Source organism: Mustela putorius, unplaced genomic scaffold, assembly GCF_011764305.1.
Source record: "Mustela putorius furo isolate JIRA1106 unplaced genomic scaffold, ASM1176430v1.1 tig00000585_pilon_pilon_pilon, whole genome shotgun sequence".
Classification (NCBI taxonomy): Eukaryota; Metazoa; Chordata; class Mammalia; order Carnivora; family Mustelidae; genus Mustela; species Mustela putorius.
In genome coordinates this window covers 3,972,484-3,994,187 of record NW_025421424.1, presented here as the reverse complement: position 1 = coordinate 3,994,187, position 21,704 = coordinate 3,972,484, and the positions used below count along the sequence as shown (strand labels likewise).

The window sequence follows — 21,704 nt, the reverse complement described above, 5'->3', positions numbered from 1 at the left end:
AATGGAAGATAGAGTTCTACCATCCAGCAGCTAAACAGTGCTCCCGCCTCCTCATCTTCAACCCTACTAGAACCCACACCAATTAATATTTCTCACCATTGATTCTCTGCCTAGTCAAGCAAAACTGTTCTCGCTTTAACCTAGATACAGACTAGTCTTATATCATTTTTTTTGGTTTGATATTATTTTTTTTTTTTTTTTTTTTTTAGTTTTTTATTTTTTTTTTATTTTTATTTTTTTTTTTTAATTTTTTATTTTTTATAAACATATATTTTTATCCCCAGGGGTACAGGTCTGTGAATCACCAGGTTTACACACTTCACAGCACTCACCAAATCACATACCCTCCCCAATGTCCATAATCCCACCCCCTTCTCCCAAACCCCCTCCCCCCGGCAACCCTCAGTTTGTTTTGTGAGATTAAGAGTCACTTATGGTTTGTCTCCCTCCCAATCCCATCTTGTTTCATTTATTCTTCTACCCACTTAAGCCTCCATGTTGCATCACCACTTCCTCATATCAGGGAGATCATATGATAGTTGTCTTTCTCTGCTTGACTTATTTCGCTAAGCATGATACGCTCTAGTTCCATCCATGTTGTTGCAAATGGCAAGATTTCATTTCTTTTGATGGCTGCATAGTATTCCATTGTGTATATATATTATTTTTAAATGTTTAGTAATGTTTTTTCCCTTCCATTCGAATTCTTTATTTGGCTTTAACATTTCTACCATCCCAACTGTTTGGCTTTCTATCTCCTTGGAAGTATACTTGAGAAGCAAAGATTATTGACATTCATTATTGCTTATGCAAAGTATTGACGATAAGTGGGTAACTAATCCCAAAGCAGCTATGGTGTAAAGCTTCATGGAAGCTCTCTGGGGTGAAATATCTACCAAAAAAAAAAAAAAAAAAAAAGAGAAATCCAGCCCCTTTCTCCATATTAATGATGCCCTTTACCTGAAAGGTATTTCCCTCAGGATCCAGGACCTCACAGATAACCTCTGATGTGTGCTTCATGATGTACCTGCTAGCTCTTAACTGCTCACGTTTTTGGAAAGGATGGTATATATCACTGCTTAATTCATGGCAATATATAGCTGAGCAATCCCTATCAATGTGGAGGCAGCCTGTGTTTGGAGGTAACACCTGGAAGGGTAACAGAAAGAGAGAAATTGTTTAAAATGTCTTGTTCAACGTAAGGGATTCGGAAAATTGTTTTTAGGAAAAAAATTAGACAAAGAACCCAGCCATAAACTATTTTTTTTTCCAGGAAACATTATCCAAGAGAGGACATTAGCTTTAGGAAGGGCTCCCTAATAAAGAGGCAAAATTAATAATTAGAGTGCAATTCCTTTCATGTCCTCACTCATAATTTATCTACTCACTTTATTTTTTTATTATTATTTAAAGATTTTTATTTATTTATTTGACAGAGAGAGATCACAAGTAGGCAGAGAGACAGGCAGAGAGAGAGGAGGAAGCAGGCTCCCTGCTGAGCAGAGAGCCCGATGTGGGACTCGATCCCAGGACCCTGAGATCATGACCTGAGCCGAAGGCAGCGGCTTAACCCACTGAGCCACCCAGGCGCCCCTATCTACTCACTTTAATATCTTTTCCAAGTAATTTTCTTGTGCTTTATGTCAGATATTTAATATAAAATAATAAAATATATTTTAATTGAAGTGAACACAGTAGCCGCAATTAAAAATGTTTGGAATCCTTCATGTTCTTGGGTGAAAAGTATCTCAAACAGTGAGAAGCTATGGGACAAATGCTTTTAAGAACTCTTACTTGTCCCCATTCCTCTGGTGCCTGACACAGTCCTTAAGTATTAACTTTCATGTAATGACTTCTGGTTCAGATAGATTCATTTTTTGAGACATAATTCACATACCATAAAGTGCACATTCAGTGGATTTTCCTATGTTCAAAAACATGTGCAAATGTTATTGCTCATTTCAGAACACTTTCATCATCCCCAAAAGAAACGAGCTCATGATGCCATGAGCTGTCACTCTGCCTCACTCCTGCCCCTAGCTTCTGGCAATCCGTGATCACATATCTCTATGGATTTGAATATTCTAGACATTTCATACAGATGGAAGCACACCATACAAGGCCTTTTGTGTCTGGATTCTTTCATTTAGTATAATATTTTCAAGATTCATCCATGTTGTAGTATGTATCAATACTTCATTCTTTTTCATGGGTGCATAATATTCCATTGTATAGCTATATCAGATTGTTTCTTTGTGAGTTGATGGACATATGTTATTTTCACAATCTTTTTTTTTAAATTTATTTTCAGCATAACAGTACTCATTATTTTTGCACCAAACCCAGTGCTCCATGCAATCCGTGCCCTCTGTAATACCCACCACCTGGTACCCCAACCTCCAACCTCCCCGCCACTTCAAACCCCTCAGATTGTTTTTCACAGTCCATAGTCTCTCATGGTTCACCTCCCCTTCCAATTTCCCCCAACTCCCTTCTCCTCTCTAACTCCCCATGTCCTCCATGCTATTTGTTATGCTGCACAAATAAGTGAAACCATATGAAAATTGACTCTCTCTGCTTGACTTATTTCACTCAGCATAATCTCTTCCAGTCCTGTCCTTGTTGCTACAAAAGTTGGGTATTCATCCTTTCTGATGGAGGCATAATACTCCATAGTGTATATGGACCACATCTTCCTTATCCATTTGTCCGTTGAAGGGCATCTTGGTTCTTTCCACAGTTTGGCAGACCGTGGCCATTGCTGCTATAAACATTGGGGTACAGATGGCCCTTCTTTTCACGACATCTGTATCTTTGGGGTAAATACCCAGGAGTGCAATGGCAGGGTCATAAGGAAGTTCTATTTTTAATTTCTTGAGGAATCTCTACACTGTTCTCCAAAGAGGCTGCACCAACTTGCATTCCCACCAACAGTGTAAGAGGGTTCCCTTTTTTCCACATCAGCTCCAACACAGGTTGTTTCCTGTCTTGCTAATTTTGGCAATTCTAACTGGTTTAAGGTGATATCTCAATGTGGTTTTAATTTGAATCTCCCTGAGGGCTAGTGATGATGAACATTTTTTCATGTGTCTGATAGCCATTTGTATGTCTTCATTGGAGAAGTGTCTGTTCATATCTTCTGCCCATTTTTCTATATGACTGTCTGTTTTATATGTGTTGAGTTTGAGGAGTTCTTTATAGATCCTGGATATCGACCTTTTGTTTGTACTGTCATTTGCAAATATCTTCTCCTATTCCGTGGGTTGCCTCTTTGTTTTGTTGACTGTTTCCTTTGCTGTGCAGAAGCTTTTGATTTTGATGAAGTCCCAAAAGTTTATTTTCACTTTTGTTTCCTTTGCCTTTGGAGACATATCTTGAAAGAAGTTGCTGTGGCCGATATCAAAGAGATTACTGCCTATGTTCTCCTCTAGGATTCTGATGGATTCCTGTCTCACGTTGAGGTCTTTTATCCATTTTGAGTTTATCTTTGTGTATGGTGTAAGAGAATGGTCGAGATTCATTCGTCTACATATAGCTTCCCAGTTTTCCCAGCACCATTTATTGAAGAGACTGTCTTTTTTCCACTGTATATTTTTTCCTGTTTTGTCGAAGATTATTTGCCCATAGAGTTGAGGGTCCATATCTGGGCTCTCTACTCTGTTCCACTGATCTATGTGTCTGTTTTTATGCCAGTACCATGCTGTCTTGGTGATCACAGCTTTGTAGTAAAGCTTGAAATCAGGTAGCGTGAGGCCCCCAGTTTTATTTTTGTTTTTCAACATTTCCTTATCGATTTGGGGTCTTTTCTGATTCCATACAAATTTTTGGATTATTTGCTCTAGCTCTTTGAAGAATACTGGTGGAATTTTGATCGGAATGGCATTAAAAGTATAGATTGCTCTAGGCAGTACAGACATTTTAACAATGTTTATTCTTCCGATCCAAGAGCATGGAATGGTCTTCCATCTTTTTGTGTCTTCTTCAATTTCTTTCATGAGTGTTCTGTAGTTCCTCGAGACAGATCCTTTACCTATTTGGTTAGGTTTATTCCCAGGTATCTTAGGGTTCTTGGTGCTATAGTAAATGGAATCGATTCTCTAATTTCCCTTTCTGTATTTTCATTGTTAGTGTACAAGAAAGCCACTGATTTTTATACATTGACTTTGTATCCTGCCACATTGCTGAATTGCTGTATGAGTTCTAGCAGTTTGGGGGTGGAGTCTTTTGGGTTTTCCATATAAAGAATCATGTCGGGACGCCTGGGTGGCTCAGTTGGTTAAGCAGCTGCCTTCGGCTCAGGTCATGATCCCCGCATCCTGGGATCGAGTCCCACATCGGGCTCCTTGCTCGGCAGGGAGCCTGCTTCTCCCTCTTCCTCTGCCTGCCATTCTGTCTGCCTGTGCTCCTTCTCTCTCCCTCTCTCTTACAAATAAATAAAAAAATCTTAAAAAAAAAAAAGAATCATGTCATCTGCAAGAGAGAGAGTTTGACTTCTTCATTGCCAATTTGGATCCCTTTTATTTCTCTTTGTTGTCTGATTGCTGTTGCTAGGACTTCTAATACTATGTTGAAGAAGAGTTGTGAGAGTGGGCATCCTTGTCACGTTCCTGATCTCAAAGGGAAGGCTGCAAGCTTTTTCCCATTGAGGATGATATTTGCTGTGGGTCTTTCATAGATAGATTTGAAGTTCAGGAATGTTCCCTTTATCCCTATACTTTGAAGCGTTTTAATCAGGAATGGATGCTCGATTTTGTCAAATGCTTTTTCTGCATCGATTGAGAGGACCATGTGGTTCTTCTCTCTTTTCATATTAATTTGTTCTATCACACTGATTGATTTGCGAATGTGGAACCATCCTTGTAGCCCAGGAATGAATCCCACCTGGTCATGGTGGATAATCTTTTGAATGTGCTGTTGGATCCTGTTGGCTAGGATCTTGTTGAGAATCTTAGCATCCATATTCATCAGTGATATTGGTCTGAAATTCTCCTTTTTGGTAGGGTCTTTGCCTGGTTTGGGGATCAGGGTAATGCTGGCTTCATAGAAAGAGTCTGGAAGTTTTCCTTCTGCTTCAATTTTCTGAAACAGCTTCAGGAGTATAGGTGTTATTTCTTCTTTGAAATTTTGGTAGGATTCCCCAGGGAATCTGTCAGGTCCTGGGCTCTTGTTTTTTGGGAGGTTTTTGATCACTGTTTCAATCTCGTTACTAGATATCGGTCTATTCAGGTTGTCAATTTCTTCCTGGTTCAATTTTGGGAGTTTATAGTTTTCCAGGAATGCATCCATTTCATCTAGGTTGCTTAGATTATTGGCATATAACTGTTGATAATAACTTCTGATGATTGTTTCTACTTCCTTGGTGTTAGTTGTGATCTCTCCCTTTTCATTCATAATTTTATGAATTTGGGCTTTCTCTCTTTTCTTTTGGATTAGTGTGGCCAGTGGTTTATCGATCTTATTTTTTCTTTAAAAAAAAAAAAAAACAGCTTCTAGTTTCATTGATACGTTCTACGGTATCTCTGGTTTCTACCTCATTGATCTCAGCTCTAATCTTGATTATCTCCCTTCTTATGTGTGGAGTTGGTTTGATTTGTTGTTGAGTCTCCAGTTCTTTAAGGTGTAGAGACAGCTGCTGTGTTCTGGATTTTTCAATTTTTTTGAGAGAGGCTTGGATGGCTCTGTATTTCCCCCTTAGGACCACCTTTGCTGTATCCCATAGGTTTTGGACCGAGTGTCTTCATTCTCATTGGTTTCCATGAATTGTTTCAGTTCTTCTTTGATCTCCTGGTTGATCCAAGCATTCTTAAGCAAGGTGGTCTTTAGTTTCCAGGTGTTTGAGTTCCTTCGGAACTTTTCCTTGTGATTGAGCTCCAGTTTCAAAGCGTTGTGATCTGAGAATATGCAAGGAATAATCTCAGTCTTTTGGTATTGGTTGAGTCCTAATTTGTGACCCAGTATGTGGTCTATTCTGGAGAAGGTTCCGTGTGCACTTGAGAAGAATGAGTATTCTGTTGTTTCAGGGTGGAATGTTCTGTATATATCTATGAGGTCTATCTGGTCCAGTGTGTCATTCAATGCTCTTGTTTCTTTATTGATTTTCTGCTTCGATGTTCTGTTTATTTCTGAGAGGCGTGTTAAGATCTCCTACTATTAATGTATTCATATCAATATGACTCTTTATCTTGATGAACAGTTTTCTTATATAATTGGCTGCTCCCATATTGGGGGCATAGATATTTACAATTGTTAGATCATCTTGGTGGATAGTCTCTTTAAGAATGATGTAGTGTCCTTCTGTATCTCTGACTACAGTCTTTAGTTTAAAATTTAATTTATCTGATATGAGAATCGCTACCCTAGCCTTCTTTTGAGGCCCATTGGCATGAAAGATGCTTCTCCATCCCTTTACTTTCAGTCTGGGTGTATCTTTAGGTTCAAAATGGGTCTCTTGTAGACAACATATGGATGGGTCCTGTCGTTTTATCCAATCTGCAACCCTGTGCCATTTTATGGGCGCATTTAGGCCATTCACATTGAGAGTGATTATTGATAGATACATTTTTATTGACATCGTGTTACCTTTGAAGTCTTTCTTTCTGTAGATTGTCTCTATATTTCTGTTCAATGCTATTCTTAGGATTTTTCCTCTTTTATAGAACCCCCCTTTAATATTTCCTGCAGTGTTGGCTTGGTGGTTGCATAGTCTTTTAAGCCTTGCTGGTCTTGGAAACTCTTTCTCTCTCCATCCATTTTGAATGTCAGTCTCGCCAAGTATTCTTGACTGCATGTTCTTTTCATTTAATTCCCTGAATATGTCTTGCCAGCCCTTTCTGGCTTGCCAGTTCTCTGTGGACAGGTCTGACGTCATTCTGATGGGCTTTCCTCTGTAAGTAAGGAGCCTCTTTGTCCTAGCGGCTTTCAAGAGATTATGCCTACAAGTATGATTCCTCAATTTGACTATCAGGTGCCTTGATTTTTTTTGGAATCTATAATCTTGGGTGGAGACCGTTCGATATCTAGTTGATATCTAGTTCAATATCTAGTACATGAATGCTGGTTCCATTTGCAAGATTGGGAAAATTTTCATGAAGAACTTGTTCCACTATATCTTTTAGACTTCTTTCTTTCTCCTCCCCTTCAGGGATTCCAATAATTCTGACGTTGGAACGTTTCATGGCATCATTTATTTCCCTGATTCTGTTTTCACAATCTTGTTATTATTACCAATGTTATCAACATCTGTATACAAATTTTGGGGTGGATGTATAAATTAATTTCCCTTGGACATCTACTTAGCTGTGGAATTGCTGGGTCATATGATAACTATTTTTAACTTTTTGAGGAACTGCCAAACTGTCTTCCAAAGCAATTGCTGCATTATACATTCCTATCAGTAATGTATGAGGGTTCCAATTTCTCCACATCCTTACTAACACTTATTACTCTCTGTCTTTTTCATTCTAGTCATTTTAGTGGGTGGGAAGTAGTATCTCATAGTTTAATTTGCAATTCCCTAATAATTAATGATGCTGAACATCTTGTTATGTGCTTATTTGTCACTTATATAACTTCTTTGGGGAAATGTTTGTTCAAATCCTTGCCATTTAAAAATTGCATTATTAGTCTTCATTGTTGAGTTGTAGTCCTTCTTTATATATTCTGGATACTAGACTATTATTATTTGTATGATTTACAAATAATATCTTCCATTCTGTTGGTTGTCTTTTCACTTTCTGTGTGGTATCCTTTAGAGTACAAACTTCTCATTTTGTTTGTGCTTTTTCTGTCATCTAAGAAACTGCTGCCAGATTCAAGGACATGAAGATTTGCACTATCTTCTAAGTTTTCTTCTAAGAAGTTTGTTGTTTGAGCTTTTAAAACTAAGTCCTTGGTGCTTTTTGAGTTCATTTCTGTGTATAGTGTGAGGTACAGGTCAACTTTATTAACCAGTTGTTGAAAGACTATTCTTTTCCCCCATTGAATTAGCATGGCATGCTTATAAAGAATTTATTGACCACAAATTGATAATAAATGACTACTTAGCTCTATTCTAATGGTCTATATGCCTGTCTTTATTCTAGTAGCACACTGTCTTAATTACTGTAGCTTTGTAGTAAAGTTTTGAAATCAGGAAGTGTGAGTCATCTAACTTTGTTCTTTGAGATTGTTTTGGCTATTTGGAGTTTTTCCAATTTACATAAGAATTTTGGTATCAGCCTGTCAATTTTTGCAAAACAGGTGGCTGGGATGTTAATAAAGAATGTAAGGAGTACTGCCATCTTAATAATGTTAACTTTTCCATAAACTTAATATGTGATGTTTTCTGTTTATTAGGTCTTTAATTTCTTTCAGTGATATTTTGTAATTTTCAGTGTATAAGTCTTACTAAACTTATTTCTAATTATTTTATTCCTTTTTTAATCCACATCACCTATTTCACCCATACCCCACTCATCTCTCTTCTAGTAATCATCAGTTCGTTCTCTATGGTTAGGAATCTGTTTCTTGTCTTATCACTCTCTTTTTTTCCTTTCTGCATTGGTTTTGTCTCTTAAATTCCACATATGAGGGGCGCCTGGGTGGGCTCAGTGGGTTAAAGCCTCTGCCTTCGACTCGGGTCATGATCCAAGGGTCCTGGGATTGAGCCCCGCTTTGGGCTCTCTGCTTGACAGGGGGCCTGCTTTCTCCTCTCTCTCTGCCTGCCTCTCTGTCTACTTGTGATCTCTATATGCCAAATAAATAAAAATCTTAAAAAAATATTCCACATATGAATGAAATCCTATGGTATTTGTCTTTTTCTGATTTATTTCACTTAGCATTATAATTATACTCTCCAGATCCATCCATGTTGCTGCAGATGGCAAGATTTCCTTCTTTTTTGTGGCTGAGTAATGTTCCATTATATATGTAATGGAATATATATATGGATATGGATAAAGAAGATGGAATATATATATATATATATATATATATATATTCATCTATCAATGGACACTTGAGCTGTTTCCGTAATTTGACTACTATAAATAATGCTCAATAAACATAGGGGTGCATATATCCTTCCAAATTAGTGGTTTTCTATTCTTTGGGTAAATACCCAGTAGTGTCATTAATAGATCATAAGATAGTTCTATTTTTAACTTTTTGAGAAAGCTCCATACTGTTTTCCACAGTGGCTTCACCAGTTAGAATTTCCACCAACAGTGCAAAGGGTTCCTTTTTCTTTGCATCCTTGCCAACACTTTTTGCTTCTTGTATTGCTGATTTTAGCCATTCTGACAAGTGTGAGGTGGTATATCATTGTAGTTTTGATTTGTATTTCTCTGATTACTAGTAATGTTGAACACTTTTTCTTGTCTGTATATCTTCTTTGGAAAAATGTCTGTTCATGTCTTCTGCCCATTTTTAAACTGGATCATTTATTTTGTGTGTGTGTTGTGTAAATTCTTTATATATTTTGGATACTAACTCTTTATCAGATATATCATTTCCAAATATCTTCTCTCATTCAATAGGTTTTCCTTTAGTTTTTTTTGTCTATTGTTTTCTTCACTGTGCAGAAGGAATTTTGATGTTGTCCTAACAGTTTATTTTTGCTTTTGTTTCCCTTGCTCCATAAAACATATCTAAAAAAATATAGCTACAACCAGTGCCAGAGAAATTACTACCTATGCCCTCTTCTAGAATTTTTATGGTTTCAGGTCTCATATTTAGGTCTTTAAGCCATTTTAAGTTTATTTTTGTGTATAATATAAGAAAGTGGTTGAGTTTCATTCTTTTGCATGTAGTTGTATAGTTTTCCCAACACCATTTGTTGAAGAGAAGTGTTTTATTCCTTTTGATGCTACTTTAAACAGAATTGTTTTCTTAATCTCAATTTTGGATTGATTTTTGTTAATGTAGAAAAATATAATTGAGTTTTATATATTGATCTTATATCTTGCAAACTTGCTGAACTTTTTTATTAGTTCTAATTGTGTGTGTGTGTGTGTGTGTGTGTGTGTACATTGTGTTTTGGTAGATTGCATTTCTTAGGATTTTCTAGATATGCTTTTATATCATCTGTAAAAAGAGAGATAGTTTTACATTTTTCCTTTCCAATCTGCTTGCACATTATTTATTCTTATTGTCTGATATCCCTGGTTAGAACCTTCAGTACAATGCTGAGTTGGAAGGATGAGAGCTAACTTTCATGTGCTGTGCCTGATTTTAGACAGAAAGCTTTTAGCTTTTTAACAAATAGCAATAAGAATGCTATTTGTTAGCTGTGGTTTTTTTTTTTTTTTGTTGTTGTTGTTTGTTTGTTTTGTAGATGCCCTATATGAGATTGAAGAAGTTTCCTTCTGTTCCTAGTGCACTGAGTTTGTTTGTTTGTTTGTTTGTTTTTAATCGTGAAAGGGTGCTGAATTCTGTCAAATGCTTTTTCTGAGTCTTAGGTAGATGATCATGTGGTTTTAGTCTTTTATTTTTTCATATGATATATTATATTGATTGATTTTTGCATCTTGAACCAACCTTGAATTCTTGGGATAAATCCCACTTGGTGACAATGTATAATTCTTTTTACATGTTTCTGAATTCTGTTGGCTAGCACCTTCTTGAGGATTTTTAATCTATCTTCATTAAAGATACTGGTCTGGAGTGTTCTTGTGATGACTTTGTCTGGTTTTGTTATCAGGGTAATACTGACCTGACAGAATTAGTTGGGAAGTGTTCCCTCTTCTATATATTGGAAAAGTTTGTGAAAATTCTTCAGTATTAATTCCTCCATAAATGTTTGGTAGAATTTACCAGTGAGGCTATCTGGCCCTGGGCTTTTCTGTGTGCTAAGCTTTAAAATGACCAATTCAATCTTTTACTTCTTATAGATCTATTCTGAGCTTTTAGTTCTTCTTGACTCAGATTTGGAAGTTTGTACCTTTCCAGAAATTTATCTATTTCACCTACGGTATCTAATCTGTTGACATTCATTGTATTTCCTTATAATTCTCTTCATTTCTGTAAGATTTGTAAAAATGTTTTATCTTTCACTCTTAATTCTAATAATTTGGGTCTCCCCCCTTTTTTCTCGCTCTCTGTCCCTCAAAGTTTGTTAATTTTGTTGATCTTTTCAAAGAAACAACTTCTGGTTTTGTTGACTCTCTCTATGGTTTTCTATTCTGTCTTTTATTTATTTCTATTATAATCTATTATTTACTTCTTTATATTTGCTTCGATTTTAGTTTGCCAAAAAGTTGATTTGAACAATATTTTCAGTTTTCTAGTTGTCTTTATGTAGTAGTGTATTTTCGGGAGTCCTTACTCCATCACTTTGGAAGTGTCTCATACTGACTATCCACCATTGCCTAGGCCCAGAAAACCCTGGGCCTAGGGTCTTGGATCTTGGCTAATTCTGAGACTTCTCTGTGGTTCCAGGTACATTTTACAGTAGGTAATGTGTTTGGTTAAATTTGCAACTTTCCTGGGCTCAAAAAGTCATCATCATAATGGACCCAAACTGTCAGATTTGACTCTATAACTTATTGAAAGTTGCTCTGGACAGAAAAAGATGTCCTATAACATCCACTGTTAACACATATACCATAGACCAGGTGAAGCAGAAATACTGAAATGACAAAAGTAAACCTGATAAACAGGATGTGCCTTTCTTTCTAGGATGTTAACCGGGAGAAACATCTATGCTGAAGCCTAGAGACTCAACGTGGCAAATACAGATCTACATTTTCTGCTAGTGGTTGTTTTTGATTAACCCGATAGCAGTTAGATGATAGAATTCTCATGATTTTACATTCTCATATTTTACATTCACAGTTCAAAGTTTCCAATAAAATTTGCCTCTTCCAACTGATTTCATATACTGAGTAGAGGATATAACCACATTCCATTATTATAAGGTGTTTGTGTATGGTATTGCTAACTAAGACGAGGACTCTTGAAGTCCTTCTTCAAAGCATTCTTATAATGGTTATTACATTTCTGTATCTTCCCCAAAGGAACGACTAGGGCTGGATCATAGTGGTATAAAAGAACAGTCTGACTACTCTCTTTCAGAAGCTTGTTCAAGCATATATACACACACACATACATATACTGTCACCAGAAAGACAATAGGTCTTCTGGTCTAGGGAAATTGGTTTCATTCCTAGAATGAGGGACAGAGGAAGGTTTCCCCTGGGGGATAACAGACCCATTATTTGTCAACTTGTCTTCCTGAAACCCTCTAGCTGGGTGGATGGTCCCACCCCTATTTGTGCATATTATAGTCATAGAGGATAACAACTGTTATACATGCCTCCTATTTGATGTCTTGGTTAATCATTTTAGTGCTGCTAAGGTACAATGGTGGACTATACCAAGCTTAGCTTCCTTTATTATTATTATTATTATTATTATAATAATTATAATATTATAATATTATAATATTATTGTCTAAAATCCTGCCTCCTTCATTATATTGCCCATTGTTCTCATGCTGGTGAGCGATGAGTGATGAGCAACTAACAGGGGGTGGGCAGAGGATTTTTTTGAATGCCATCTTTCAGTGCTATACAACTGCAGAACTATAATAGGTATTGGTAAATTTATTTGGAGTTTTTTTTTTTTTTTTTTTTTTTTCCATTTGGGAACTTAGGTCTGTGTGTTTCTCAGCCAAGAATGGTCAACCTTCCAATCCATTCTTGGGCTGTGTTTTGGGAGAGTCGGCAAACCTGGAAAGAACAAGTGGCTACACAATAATGGTGGATACTGAATGTCGGTAAGTTGGATCTCTTTTCTGTTTATGTCTCTTTCTCCAGTGGCAACTGTCATTGGTTCTAAAATCCCATTGCCCTCATAGCTGTAACCATTTGAGTTTGGTACTATGATAAAAACAAGGCAAAAACTGGCCTCATCACAGAATCTTAAGGGATTCTCATGACATCTGGCAGCACACATGGTACCAGAATATGGATGCTGCCAATCTGCTGAAGAAAATGGACCTTCTGAGTATTGAAGAAGGATTGCACCCCTTAGCCAACTGCCACATACCACAATGATGTCTCACCTTCAGCACCTGCCTTGCCCCATGACAATCTACACTGGAAGAAGAGGGAGTAGGGTATCATCATTTGGAGAGATGGGAGGCATAAACCAATTTTAGCAGCTTTCACAGTAACGTTTGACACTGAGGCCTTAGTCAGTCATCTTCTGGTTTTGTGCTCTCAGTATTCTCTGACATTGTATGTGACATCCTGGCACTTGTGTCTCTTCTCCGGCAAGTGGAAAGATGAGGGCAAATCCTTCTAAGGCTTCCAAGAGACTGCAGGCTGACACTAGGTGGTTGTGATTAATAGGAAAAGGTAGGAAGGTACAAGAGTTGCTAAGAGCTCTCCTCACTGAGTCTTCAAGAACATAGCTTTGCAAGCTATTCTCCTAGGACCCACAGATCATATGTGCCCTCCCATCCTATGGGGACTCTAGGTAAAGTGGCAATGGACTGGAGATGGGAAGAATGGGAGAGTGTGAGTAAGGATAGAGGTGGTAGGAGGTGAAGCTGTTCAGGTAGGCACAGGACAGATCACATGAGTGCTTCTAACAGCGCCTGCCACCTACCACATAAAAGATCCCCAACAAATATAAAACCTTGATCTGAAAATACCAAAGCATTGTAAGACAAGCAGGACAGTGGTTTTCTGCAATGGGTTGTAAAAAGAAGATGAAAAATAAAAGGAGACTGAGAAGTGTGTTCTAAGCACATGAGACAAAGGGAACAACAGCTGTGTGTGGCAGGAATATTCACCAGAGGAGTGAGTTTTCTTATTCAAATGGACACTTCTCTTTGGCACTCTTCATTTCTCCCTAGACCCACCTGGTATGTTCCCTGTGGCTTTGCAATAATAGACGTCCCATCCCCAAAGGTGGCAGAGCAGCTACTGTCCTCGCAGTTGGTGATGATAGTGGCATAGTGTGAGTTTTCTATCCGCATGCACTTCACCTGCCTGGTGACAGTTTGAGGACTCTCAGCTGCAAGCAAATGCAAGGTAAGCAGATCTCACAGGATGCACACATTGGGAAACACGCCTGCCTGCTGAGTTTGCTCCTGTCTCCTGGCCACCTGGGCTAGAAGCTGAGACCATGTGCTGAAAACTTACTTCACAGGGCTGGTATATGGCCTCCTCACTGTCAATGCAGAGGAATTCTTCCAGGATAACTCTTGCTTCTTTAATGTGCTGTTTTGTTCTTATTATTTTTATTTTGTGTAATTGAAAACACCCAGAAAAGCATAAAAAACAATTTAACTATTATATACTCGTCAATCAAAATTTACACTTCTTAATATTTTGCCATATCTGTTTCAACATTCTTAATATGTATATAAGAGAAAAATTTCAGGTAAGCTGAGGTTCACTTTTCTCCTTATCCCTGGGTTTATCTCCTTCTCTTGAAGTCTACTTTTATCTTTTCTATAAATATATGTATCAAAATCATATATAATCTTATGTGGTTTTAAATATGCATACATTGTGTAACACTGTATGTATCATTCTACACCTACATTTTCTACTTGACATTGCTTTGAGACCTTCAGCCATTGTGATATGTAGTTGTGTAGGCATATGTGTGTGTGTGTACTTCATTCCTTTTAAGTACTATATAGTATTCTTTTGTAAGAATATACTGCATTTTATTTTTCTATTCTGCTGTTGGTGGACATTTATTTCCCAGCATTTTGATATCATATTCGGTACTGCAAGGGGCACCCTGAACTTGTTTCCTTGTACAAATGAGTAAGAGTGTTGTTAAGATTGTTTTTCTACATTTACCCAGAAGTGGAGTTAGTGCATCGTATCATATGCCCATTTCAAAGTTACAGATATTTTAAAATTGCCCTCTCCAGTGGTTCTTTTAATCCTCACTCTAACAAGTGGGATACGAAGGTTGTTCTTTTCCACTGGCTTGCCAGTTTTGTTGCACTTAATTTGGCAAGGAAGCATTTAATGCATTAAGCAAATAAGCCCTGGGATTAAAGGAAAGGGAGTCAGGGAATAATTTTCCATTAAAAATCTTGTTTAAATTTAGGTTAGGAAAGGCGTTATGCTTTTAGAGTCTCTGCCCAGGTTCCTGTTAATTAGCACCTGCAGCTTTGTTCTTCTCTCACGCTGTCTGTGATAATGAGAGGCATGTTCAGAATGGAAGGAGGGCCTTATGGAGATGACCTTTATGCAAATCAGATTCCATAAGGATCAACAGAAAAAGGTCTGCCCAAGTTAATGCCCCAGGCAAGAGTCGTGATTATTAACTTTTAGTTGCCACCAATCCAGACTATATTTTAGCAGTGAAAATGGGAAAAGTTACTATTACTATCCATCAGCCAACCAGAGTTATCACTCCCACAACCGTTGAGGATTAAAAAAAAAAAAAAAGTAGCAAAAGAGCCATAGAGCCCCTGCTCTAGACTGCACGTGTGTTCTTTGGTTGGCAGAGTTCTTCAAAAAATTATTTTTCTTATGTGTGGGTTAAAAAAGAGTAGTGAGCTTTGTACTCATCTTATTCTAAAGACAGATATTGTCCCATGCTTGGAAAACTTACTTATTTTATTATCTTCTGGAGGAGTAATATGATCTTCATAAACTTGATAAAAGGTTGTAATTCGGGTACCATCAGCATGATCCACTATCCGAGTACCATCTTTTCTTTCCACAATGACCACTCTGTCTTCTCGAGTTGTCATGACCTGAACATACAAAGGCAGAGCATGATCATTTGGTCAGATGGTTAATCCCAAGTCCCTTTATTTTTATACCTCATTGAATACCATCAAAATCCTGGTTATCCATTTGTAAGCTTAAGTTTGATCTCCTCTATTTGGTCAAAGCTTTGCAACAATCCTGGAAGGCAGGTAATGCTATCCCCATGTTGTAGATGAGGGAATGTATGCTTAGAGAAGTTAAGGAATTTGCTCACTGTCACTCAGCAAACACCAGGGCTGGTGTTGCACTGAGGCCGTTGGCCTTGAAAACTGATGCTCCTTCCACTGTTGTATATTGAAAAAAGTTAACATCAGGACTGGCCTAGCCCCGGTCTGTCTGGGAAAATGACCCTAGGTCCTGCCTCCTTGAAAATTGCAGGTTTAAAGTGAGCATGGCGCATGGGAGCTCCCTGGCCTGCTATGCCAATCTCAGTCTAATGCCATCAGAACAGAATGTGAAGATTGGTGGGGAACAGAGGCTGTGGTTTCTCTGTGTCAAGCTGATCCACACACCAACGGGCTCTTGTCTGCTGCTGTTGGTCGTGCCCCAGGTGGGCTCGAAGGGTAAAAGAAGCTGCACCTGTGGTCATTGCTGGGCCCCCCAGCTGAATGAGGGTGCCACATTGATCTTGCTGCATTTGCTGCCTTTTGTCCTTCCCTAAAGCGGAGCAAATGCAGATGCAGATTAAAGCCTGGTTGTTCTGTTAGCTTGATTGTCCACGGTAACCTGTAATCTTTTCTATTCCAGTGGAAAGGATTATTGTGGAGGATGGATAGAAGGTCTGAGAAGGAAAATAGCTGTTATCATCCAAGGCAGGAAGCTGAAGGATGGTTACCTGGTCAACACCGTATGTCCCAGGTCTGTTCCAACGTGGAGCGCTACCAGACTTGGGACAGTGGGGCAGAGCATACCAGCTCCTGAGCCCCTGCCAGTTGGCTGAGGCTTTGTCGGTCTGTGCCACAGCTCAGCTTCTCCCTCTGCCGATTTATGTTTCCATCCCCTTCCTTGCATAGGTGCTGTCCAGCTGGCAATAACAGTATATTGCAAACTATGTAGCACATGTTTCAATCATCAAGTATTTTCTAACTTGTACTGTCTTAACTGTGAGGGACACAGTATTTCAATGAAGAGTTCAGATGGATACGAGAGCAGGTTTGTTAGCTGCGTTTTGACTCATATTTCTGAGGCCATGGGACGCAGGTGATAATTGCTTTATCTCTTTTCAGTAGGCAGAAATCACTATATTTGAGAGAAATGCATGCTGTCATTATTTTATGTTCTTAACATTGGCACTCTCAGCTAATGCATTTAATGAGAAATACCACTGAAGAATATAGTGGTTGAGAGTATGAGCTCTGGAGTAAAGCTGCCTGAATTCAAATCCTAACTTTGCCAATGGCTGGATGACCTAGGCAAGTGGCTTAACGTCTCTGTGCTCTAGTTTCCTCATCTGCAAAATGAAGGCAACACTAGCATCTGCTTCAGGCATATTATGTGGATTAAATGAAATAATGTTGGTAAAGTAATTGACATTTAGTCAGTCATCAAGTCAGCAAGAGTTAATACTACCTTTTTATCCAGTAAAAATCTTCACACACTGTGATTTAGAATTATTCAAATATTTCATAACACCACACAACACTGACACTTTCTGATCACCGTATGGTGGGAAAATCATTATTCTCAGTGGTGATAAGAATGGAGTAGCAAGAATATTTACTGAACACCTGATAATGTTGGATATGGCATTAATCTTAGCAACTATTTCAGGTAATCACTATTATCTCCATTTGTAAGTAAGGAAAATTGGATTAGAAGCTTGTCCAAAGTCACACAGCCAGTAGGGAGTGTGGCTGGGGTTCAAACCCAGATCTGTGTCACCACAAGGGCAGTGCTTATGCCTCTAATTTAGTGATACTTCATGTCATGTAAAAAAAAATCCATTTTCAATTTTGTTTCATACAACCATGTGATTTCTTGGCCCTTAGGTCCCTGGTGGCTAGGCACACGGGATCTGCATTGCAACCTTGGGATCCACGTTCTGACTCTACTACTTGCTGTGTGCTTTTGGGGAAATTATGTAACCTTATATTTTTGCCTCATCTGTAAAATGTAAACACTAATCTTTTGTGAGAATAAAAGGAGAACAGGGCTTGGCAAACAGTGAGCGTTCAGTTAAGTATTATTATTACTGTTGTTTTTATTACTCTGTTATATGTTTGATGTTCAACAAATGCTTGGATCCAGGCTCTTGGGCATTGGTTCATGCTTCTGTAATGGTGACAGGTAATAATTAGGGAAACTGAGAGTTATTAAGAAATATTAATCACATTTTCATATTATGCCAAGTAATCTATATCAGAGGCTGAATAAAAGGGAGTTATTTGAAGTGACCAGAAAAACCTTCCTGTAATGATATGTAGTTTGAGTCTCACAAAAAATACAACTAGCAGGCAAGGTAAGAGATTACAAAATTATTTCAGAAGCTGACTAAAGAAGGAAGGAAAACATGTTTGGTTAGGTAATGTAATTCACCTTAATAGCGAGCAGTCATTTTGCTTTTGACCAGCAGCACATGGTTATAAGCAAAGGTAGATATAAGGCTCCTATAAGATAGAACCCAGATATAAGGTACCTATCCATCATGTCATTTATATTCAGAGGGTACTGCAAAGCTCCACCTAAGACTTTAGAGGACTAGCTGAGGGATGGAAAGAGCTCAGTTTTCAGTCACCAACAACTGCTCCTAACTAGGATCTAGCACTGGCTGAATGTGTACTCTTGACCACATTATTCAACTTGCTGAGGCCCGATTTCCTCATAGGTATAACATGATATTCACTGGTGTGGAGACTGAATGAGATAATGTACACAGAACCCCAGTCCCCTAACAGAAAGCCTGCCACATAGAAGGTACTATTGTTCATCCCAGAAGTTTTGATTTCACATCATAAGCCAAACCATTCTTTTCTTTTTTAAGATTTTATTTATTTATTTATGAGAGAGAGAGAGAGAGAGAGGGCACACAAGTAGGGGGAGGGGTAGAGAGAGAGAGAAAGAGAGAGAGGGAGACTCTCAAATAGACTCTGCATACATACAGAGCATAACATAGGGCTCAATCTCACTACCCTGAGATTGTGACCTGAGCCAAAACCAAGAGTTGGAGGCTTAACGGTGCCTCCAAACCATTAGTTTCTACACCATTCATTTGTTACTTATTCTTAGGCTACAAATAAAATCTTTTGTCCAGTTACTCTGTAACGTTGCCAAATTCTTGCATTATTTAATGTGAGCATCTCCCTAAATATACCATACATTCTTTGGAGTCATGGATCATGAACAAATTTCTACCACTTATTTCAGTTTCACACAAAGAAAAAGGAACAAAGCATAGCCCCTCAACTTCTAGAAGATAAGACATTACACAAATACATTCAACATAAAGAAATAGATGACACAATTAATCTTATATGCCTTAAATGTGATATAAGTATTCATGATTTGTTTCTCATTTCAAAAATTAGTATTTCATGGTACATTTTTCAAGTAAAATAAACCACAGAAGTGTTTTGCACTTGCAAAGAAGGATCCATCTGTTCATCTATCCACCTACTATTTACCAAGTAGTTAGGGTAAATTAAGTATTTGCTAGGTACTCTTCTAATATGTTGTTTCAGAACTCTAATGATTAATAAAATTTTTCAATAAGCAATAGTTTGCCATACCGTTCCATTGACAGGATCTGTGGCCTTGAAGGATAGTAACGGGGTCATGTCTGTTATTCTTTCTAATCCTTTGGTGCCGATTCGATTTCCTTCTGGTGTGGTTGTAAACCAGGTGCCTACATGAACCTCCACAGGAGTTACTCTTTGAACTGTCTCTGGGTGAGGTTCCTGGCTTTCATTCTTATGTGCCACTGACGACTGATTTTTGTGACTTTTTCCTGCAGAAGTTCAAGTAAAATCAAACACAATATAATTATAATATCAATTACATAGATTATACATTAAGTTTAACACACTGTAAGCTACCTCAGACACTGTGGCATAGAAATTCTAAGTGGTATTCATCAATTATATTATTTATCAAGTGGGAAAATACCTATTCTGGTCAATTTCTGTATAATTTTGAATGTTGCTTATAGCTCCCTGGATTCCAGATTTAGAGTTTTGTAGCCCAGTTTTTAAAGCCTACCTTTGCTCCATATCTTAAATTCCTTCTTTTGTCTTACTGAACTCTAGCATTTTATCAGATTATTTAACTCTTTATTCCCCTGACTGTGTCATTTTGTTACTCATAGATAGGAAACTGCTTTATTCAGCTGTGGTTCCAAAGAAATTTACCAATCAGGCATATATCCTTGGCCTCTCACTAGGGGAAAGGATCTGTACAATTCAACTACTGCCTCGATAATCATCTGATGCATCCCTCCTTCCAATCCACCACCAACTATTTGGAAAGAAATACAGAACTGAAAAAGCCTTATGGAACTCTGTGAATACTATCTCAAGCCCTCTATCATGGATAGATTTGCTCCATTTGTATAAATAATGATGAGTGATCTGTAGGTGAGATTGGCCAGTGTTATCAAATCTCAATGATAAGGTAAACTCAGACCCAGAAGCAAATTACAAACAAAGATAGTGAAGGACTGTTAACTCTAGGAGGATTCCTCAGATTTAGAGTATGAAATGTGCATCAGAGGATGGATCTTGGCCTAAGATGCAGATTTAACTAATAGGAAGAGCCCAATAATACATATGAATAAAGCTAAACTTTACTTTTGTCCTAAAATTTAATTTAGACTTATTTCTATTTCCAGAGTATTAAAAAAGAACTGATAGAATCTAAAGAAATTATTTAGACTGACTCTCGGAGAGTCAAAATAATAGAAATAATAAAAGAGAGGTAAAAGTCTCTAATATATGCAAAAAGTGGAACAGAAACAAGATTTGAAAAGGTAATTATTGAGAATTTTCTGGTATAAATAAAAGATATTAATCCATGGACTCAAGAATCCCAATTTATTCTCACTTGGATAAATAAAAAGAAACTCACACCTAGCTACATTGTATTGAAATTATAATAAGAAAAAGAAAATATTTTCAAGGCAGTTAGATTATCTTCGCAGCAACAACAATTAGACTGAGAACCAACTTTTCAACAGCAACACTGGAAGCAAGAAGAGTCTAAAGAATTTTTGTCAAAATACTGGAGAGAAAACACCTATCAACCCAGAATTCTGTAACCAGTGAAATTATCATCCAAGGATGGGGACAACATAAAGACATTTTTCAGAAAATACCTGTTACACAATAAATGGATTAGAAGCTCTGATTAAAAGACAAAAATTATCAAATCGAATTTTTAAAATATTCACCTATAAGTTGCGTACAACAGATACATTTAAACAAAAACCACTGAAAGTAAAACAAAGTATGAAAAAGTTATACTGCAAAGGAATTAAATGATAGCTGCTATGGCTATAATAATATAAGCAAAATAGATATTAGGACAAAAAAGAATCCTAGAACAAAAAGCCATTGCATACTGATAAAAAGTTAAATTTACCATGAATATATCTAAATTTATAAGTTAATAAAATCACATCCTCAAAGTATATGAAGAAAAATCTTACAGAAATATTAAAAAGATATAATAATTTCAGAGATAAATATTAAATTATAAGAAGGATGGCCTTGGATAGATTATTCTACCCTTATTTAAACATACTTCTGCTGAATAAATTGATACAGTAGATTAAAAATATTTGTGAGTTTATACAATAATGGTTGGCAAATTTTGACCTGTCAAGCAAATGTGGCTTGCTGTCTGTTGTTGTAGTCTGTGAAGTAATACTTCTTTTAACATTTTTATATAATTAAAAGAAAATTAATTATAATACAATTATAATTAAAAGAAAAATATTTTGCAACACCTGAAAATTATATGAAATTCAAATTCTAGTGTCCATAA

General features: G+C 37.3%; 1 protein-coding gene across 4 annotated transcripts in view; it reads right to left on the bottom strand.

Annotated features, from left to right (window-relative positions):
- The window catches only part of SPAG17 (sperm associated antigen 17), a 222,864-nt gene that overhangs the window by 51,584 nt on the left and 149,576 nt on the right, over nucleotides 1–21,704 (bottom strand). For all 4 annotated transcript variants that reach the window (XR_006607260.1, XM_045081852.1, XM_045081851.1 and 1 more), the window contains exons 29-32: nucleotides 19,454–19,671; nucleotides 15,568–15,712; nucleotides 13,847–14,001; nucleotides 961–1,149 (exon numbers count right to left, since the gene is read on the bottom strand). Coding sequence is in view for 3 of the 4 variants with exons in the window: in XM_045081852.1 (XP_044937787.1) it covers nucleotides 961–1,149; nucleotides 13,847–14,001; nucleotides 15,568–15,712; nucleotides 19,454–19,671 (707 nt within the window). In the remaining variant the exon portion in view is untranslated. The remainder of the gene's footprint in view (nucleotides 1–960; nucleotides 1,150–13,846; nucleotides 14,002–15,567; nucleotides 15,713–19,453; nucleotides 19,672–21,704) is intronic.